The 6,681-nt window shown below is 51.8% G+C and overlaps 1 protein-coding gene across 1 annotated transcript; it reads right to left on the bottom strand.

Moving 5' to 3' along the window:
* Positions 1 to 5,369: 5,369 nt before the first annotated feature.
* Positions 5,370 to 6,233, bottom strand: LOC121153451 (basic proline-rich protein-like). Its single transcript, XM_040976039.1, has one exon. It carries the CDS (start codon positions 6,231 to 6,233, stop codon positions 5,370 to 5,372), a length of 864 nt encoding a protein of 287 aa, XP_040831973.1.
* Between the last annotated feature and the right edge of the window lie 448 nt (positions 6,234 to 6,681).

Below are 6,681 nucleotides of genomic sequence, written 5' to 3' on the forward strand. Positions count from 1 at the left end.
ACCATTGCATAACTTGGTGGTTCTTAACTTAGGATTACCCCTTCCCTACCTCCTTCTAAGGAAACATACAGCAATATCTGGAGATAGTTTGGATGTTATAGCTGAATGAGTATCACCAGCAACTGATACATATTTTATAATACACCGGACAATCCCTTACAACCAAGAATTATTTGGTTTCAAAGTCCACAGAGATGAAGTTTAGATGTCTTGATTTGGACCACAGTGCACAGAACTTTAACAATCTGTCATCCAAAAGTTATAGCCATATATCCTGGAGTGGGTTGACATCTCATTCCATCAGCTATGGATGAAAAAAGGATGACTCTTACTTGTTGTAAAGGAAATGGTGGGAGAATTTTGAAGTGTTCCTTAAATATTTACTGAAGAAGGGAAGTGCTATTGAGATTCCAGCCACACCAGTCTTCAGTTGCTTGCTGTAGTCCCTGTAGCATGGCCTAGATTTGGGACCTTTGAAGATTTCATGCAAGAACTATAAAATTTATGTGATTGCACTATGTAAATAATCCCCCCTTTTGTATGGGAGATATAATTTTTGTGTCAACCTTCCAATTAGTGCTGGCCATCCGGGACTGGTTTGCAAGTTGTAGTTGGTAGGGATGTGGACTCCACCTGGATTCACTATTTTGAGCAGTACTGCTTGTGCTGTAGTATTTGTACCTGAAGGAAACTGATTGCTAAACACCACAGTAAATATTCACAACAAATTAAATAGTACCTCCTGTCTTTATGTTTACCTCTAATTAGCTATAAAGCATTAATAGACATATATTCATATTAAATATCTAATTATTTCTCATGATACCCATGGGAAGCAAAGATGGGTGGGTCATGTCATTTCCATTTTAAGAGGCAGTAATTAAACCTTGCCTGAAGTTACACATTGCGTGAACTCCAAGTCTTGACTGTGGTGCAATGTCTGCCAGCTGGTGCAATGTCCTGCTCACAGTATTGATTCATTAGACCTTGGTTAGTGTTCAGGCATAAATGTCTAATTTTAAAATCCTATGAAAACATATATGGCATATTATGAAGAGTAGCCGCTAATCAGAAAATAGTAACATCTCCATTCCTAGTGGTTTATGTTTTTAAAAACGAAAAACAGCAGAACAAAGTAAAAAGTACAAAACGATAAATTTAAGTTCAATATTTAAGACAAATATGCAGAGCTTCAAAAAATTCATGAAAAATCTATATTACAAAAAGTATACATGACTTTTGGTACCAAAATAAACTTACCTTTTAAAAAATTTACTTATTAATCCAAGAGGCAGAGATACAAAGAGTTTCCATCAGCTAATTTACTCTATATATGCCTACTACATAGCTCGGAGCAAAGCCAGGAGCCAGGACCTCAATCCAGGAGTCCCACATGGATGGCAGGAATGACTTTGAGCTATCAGGCTGCCTCCCAGGGTCAGCATTAATAGGAAGCTGGAGTCAGGAGCTGGAGGTAGAAATCAAATCTGGGTACTCTTATAGGCATGGGCATCCCAAGTAACCTCTTAACCACTAGGCCAAACTTGTGCCATGTAAGCCTTTCTTGGTAAAACTTTATTCTTATTATTTATTTTTATTTTGAGAGAGAAACAGACAAACAGAGAGCTTTTATCTGGTGATTCATTCCCTAAAAATCCTCAACAGCAGGGACTGGGCCATGATGAAGCTGGGAGCCAAGAACTCAATCCAGATTTCTCATATGGTTCGCAGGGACCCAAGCATTTGAGCAATTGCTTGCTGCCCTCAGGGTGCTCCCTAGCAGGAAGCTGAGATCTGGAGCAGAGCCAAGACTCAGATGTGGAATGAAGTGATTCAAGTCACATCTCAACTGGTCAGCCAAACTTTCACCTCAACCTTACCTTTTAAATTCATGTTTTCACCAATTTTCTGAAGACCTCATGCATATCATTGATATGGTCATTTAGTAAGTAACTGGAGAGTTAAAACTTACCTGTAAGAAACACATAGAATTGTAAATGATGCAAGATAGCATAAATAGATGCCAAAATATATGTTTAGGGTTTTGTGTCCTGGAAAGGAGAGACATTTTATAAAAGAAATGCAACTGGTGATTTGTCTCAAAACATTAGCAAAGTTTGTTCAAGTGGAACAGAGTGTGTTGGAGAAACAGAATTCAAGTAGGAAAAGGGAGTGATGAATGTTACTTTCTGGAAGAGACAGAAACATGGGAGTTTCCAAGTGCTCCTTTCCTACTATGAGAACTGAGGGCAGAGAACACTCTACTGTAAGCAGAGAGGAAAAACAAAAGTGCCGAGCAGGTAAGTGGGAGACTTGACTGGGTTTCTGTCAGTTCTTTTTTTTTTCTGTGCTTCTGCTGCATCTGTAATCTGTCTTGGTATCTTTTTTTGTTGTTGCTGCTGTTAAGTCAATAAAGAAGCAGTTAGTTAAATCAGGGATTCTAGTAAGGGACACAGAGGACTACTTCCAAATGTAAACCTTGATGTAAATACTGAGAACCCCCCTTGTCTACAGCTAGCTTTTCTGGTCATCCTTGGGTTGGAAGCTGGCTTGTTGGGTTGGCCAGCTGAGTTTAAAGGATAGGTGCTGGTGGTGGGCCGGGAGGGGACCCATGTTGTCTTGCTTCAACTACTCAGGCTACGAGGCTTTGGATTCTTCTGAGACACATTTCCATGAATACAGAGAAACCTTGCTCTCTGAGCATTTATAGGATGAGCACAACTGGATGAAACAACCACAGATAAAACCAGGTAGATTGCCTTCTAAAGGCAGAGAATTCATTTGTATGAAACCGGATCACCTACTTAAGCATAGCTGTTTGGGCAGAGTATTTGCTCTGGTATTATTTATAACATGATGTTTTAATGACAGACTGCAGCTGGAGGTGACTTAAGTTTATTTTGCTCCTTTGTGATCTTGACAGCATTGTAATTCATATTCTGTACTTGAGAATTACTGAAATTTTGTGAGAAATTACTGGTAGAATTGTTTAGTGTTGGGTGGACTGGACAGTTATCTTTATTAATGTTTTTTGTTTACTGATTAAGAAGCATAGGTAAAGTCAATTTCAAGTAGTCTACTCTGAAGTGTCTCCTATAGTGGGTTCACTCAAAATTTATTGTTACTGTTTTTGCGATTTCTCTATATTTTTCCACCTGTATTTACTTTTGGCTATTTTTACATATGGTACACTTATATATGCCATTTTCTCTAAATTAGTTATGAAACTGGCTTTAGTGGAAATATCTTTTTCTATGTATTACATTCATCTCTACATCAGTCACGGAAAGCACTTCAGAAAAGCTTTGTACCTTGAAACATTTCAAACGTACAGAAAATTAGATGAGTACCCTGGCCACACAACTCTAGTAATTTAATATTTTGCAAAACTTACTTCATCTCTACTCTGTGGTGGTGTGGTGAGAAGACATGAGAAAGAAGTTAAAGATTCCTTGAGTCTACACAAGGATGCTCACTTGATCCTGATGTTCCAGAAAACCCATGACTTACAAAACATTCTGCATAAAGAAACACTGGAGAGAAACCCGCCAGCAGTTTTCTGGCACTCCTTTAGTTTGAAGACTGCTTGGCAAGAAACCCAGCTTTCGTTTCACCCTGAGGGTCAAATGGCTGAAAACACCAAGTCCATTAGGACTCTCACAGCCTTGCCCTCAGCCCACACTCCAACCTGTGGCTGCACTGAATTTCAGCTGTTACTGCCGCATGGTAGCAGATGCAATCTCTAAATATCACTGAGAAAAGTGCAGAGGTGAGGAAGCTGGAGTGGAGGACATGATAGAAAGAAAAAATTCTCCTGCTTTGCGGGTGGGGTGGGGGATTGAGGAGAAACTACGTACAAATTCCAAAGCATTTCCTTTAAGAACTTGGGTTACTGCAAAGTAAAGCATGAAGTGCCCTGCAGGGCTTGTGAATCAGATCACAGGATCCACCCAGAGGTCTGATTCTGTCTAGGTGGGCAGAAACCTTGCATTACAGAATCAGACCCCGGGTGATGATGCTGCGGCTTGTCTGAAATTACAAGGGCCCGATTAACTCTTAGGTTGGAGCTCAATCGAAGTCCAGTCCACTATTAACATCTCGACCCAGCAGTCCCAGGGCCCTGCGCTACCAAGCCCTGGCGCACAGCTGGCCTCTGTCCAGATGCAGCTGGCCCATAGGTCACTCCTCCGCCGCGGGGATTCGGTTAGTTAGGCCAGGGAGGGGGGCTGCAGGGGCAGCTGTGTCGCCGTCTTACAGAAGGGGACCCTGGCAACAAGCAGAGACCATCAGCCACCGGAGTGTTGCTCTCTTTCCTTTCGCAGCCGTTGGCTAGTCGAGGGCCACCCCGACGATTCCGGCGCCTCGGGGCGGGACCCGGGCAGGGCAGCAGCCTGTGGAGGAAAGCGTGTCCGGGATGAAGGAGGCTGTGAACGATCCCGGTCCCGTCAGCTCCGGGCCCTGTCCCGAGGGCCCGCGGCACCCCCATGGCCACACGGAAGATGGCTGCCCCGAGCAGCAGAGGACAGTCACGTGTCCCGGCGACACCGCCGCAAGCCCCCTCCCCCGCTAGCCGAGCCAGACGCCGTGACAGGCACAGCCTCCGTGACAGGCGGCCTCCCGGCCGTGAGGCTGGACGCAGGGAGTCCAGGGAGGACGCGGCGGCAGAGGGCCGGCCTGTCCGCCACCGGCCTCGACCGCGGGTGCCGGAGTTCCGCTGGCGGAGCAGAGGGAGACCTTCCTCCGGGCGACCCAGCACCAGGTCTGCGTACTGGGCATGCGCCGCGCTCGCGCCCGGGCGGCCGCTTTCCGGGTTTTCGGTGCAGCGCTTTCGGGGCGGCGGAGGTGGAGCCGGGCCGGAGTGGGGGCGGCCCCGGCCCGCCCCGAGCCTCTCCTCTGCTCTAAGGGCCTGCGGCGTGAGAGTTCTGTTATCTTAGGGGCGGGGAGGAAGAGTCAAATTTAATGCTGAGAGGCTTGAAAGCGAGCCGAAAGGGTTTCAGGACCGTCCGTTTAAAAATGGGTGACCCATCGGGAGCGAGTCACCAACGTCGCAACCCCCGGGCCGGTGGGCCGGAAAGATCCAACACTACTTCACAAACTCGTGCCCCGCCAACCGGCTCCGTCCGGCTGCTCGGTCCCTAACCGTCCAAGCCAGCCCCGGGCTGCCCTCACTGAAACGCGAACGCCCCGGGCCTTCCGCTCCTGCCTGAGGAAAGTCCTGGTCCCCTCAGGTTCCCGTCCCATAGAGGCCGGATAAAAGGGAGGGGGTGGCCCGAGTGTCCTGCGTCCCGACCAGGTCTCCCACAGTCCGCTGAGGAACCCCCAGTGGTCCCCCCCCTCCCGGACCCCGCCCGGCCAGCCCGGCCCGCCCCTCACTCCCCCGGCCTTCTCGAACACCCGGAGAGGCGGACTCTGGTCGCGCGGGAAGCCGGGCCGGCTCGGCCGCGGACTGGGCATGCTCCGCAGCCCGGGAAGGCTCGCGGTGGCAAGTCGGAAGCGTTCGCACCAGCGAGCCGGGCAGCGGCCGGGCAGCGGGCAGGACGCGAACACCACGGCCCGGACAGGCGGCTCTGCCTGGCGCCCGACGAGCCGGGCCTCAGAGCGCGAGCCGGGCGCCAAGCCACGACGCTGCTCTGCCCCGAATTTCTCATTCGGCGGCTGTTGGGGGGTGGTGGGGCTCGGCGAGCGGAATTCCGGCGGCTGCCGCGACTCCGAAACCAGTGAGTCGTGGGGTCGGGGGCGGAGGCCGGGGTGGGCGCGACGGGACGCGGGTGGCGCGGGCCCGGCCTGGGGCGGCCGAGCGGCGGACAGCCCTTGGGGCGAGGGGGCGTGAGCGCAGCCCGCGCGGTGCGGCGCGCGTACCTGGCGGGAGCTCCACCGGTGCTCGCGGCTCCCGGGGGTGGCCGCGGGGGCCGGCCCGGCGGCGGGGACGCGGGGCTCGGAGGGGGCGGGCATCCCTGGCCGTGTCGGGGCGGGGAGGGAGGCGGGGGCATCCGTGGGTACCTTTTCAGAGGTGCTGCGTGCGGACTGGAAGGCTGCCTGGAGTCACATTGGGGCGGGTGGGACCTGGCGCGGCCAGAGAAGCCGGCCGGGAGGTGTTTTCGGGTGGAGGGTCTCCCGTTAGGGTCCCGACACCCCAGGGGCCAAGTCCGCGGCACGGCCCCACCCCCACGGCCCGGGCGGCGGCTTGACAGTTGGTACCGCGGGGGTCGGATCACGGTGGCCCAGGCGTCCATGGTGTCGGATCCCCCTGTCGCGGCCCCTCGGTGCCCCGCGACGTCAGGACAGGTGGGACCCCCCACTTCTCGGAGGAGGGAGCTTTTCTCTCCAGGCCTCGTACCAGCTCCCCGGCCCGCGCGCGGCACGGAGACCTTGCGGGCTGCCCCCCACTCCGACTGGAGATGCTTACGGGGTAAGGCCTGGAGGTCCCCGGGGGGCGCAGTTCAGATCTAGCCCTTGTCTCCTGGACGCTGCTGGCCTCTCGAGTTGCGGGGGTCTGCGCGATCGCGAGTTGCCTCGTCAAGGGCAAAGCAGCCACAGCAGCCACAGCAGCGGCCGCCTCTCCCACCTCTCAAGCCAAGCCTGGGCTTGTGGCTTCCTCCTGTGGTCGAGTGGGGTACCCCGGTCCCGCTAACGGATTCAGCTGGCGCGTTCTGGTTAACGCTTGTTTCCCTGTTGGGTGTT

This window comes from Ochotona curzoniae, unplaced genomic scaffold (assembly GCF_017591425.1).
Source record: "Ochotona curzoniae isolate NIBS_2020 unplaced genomic scaffold, NIBS_Ocur_1.0 contig_2692, whole genome shotgun sequence".
Taxonomy (NCBI): Eukaryota; Metazoa; Chordata; class Mammalia; order Lagomorpha; family Ochotonidae; genus Ochotona; species Ochotona curzoniae.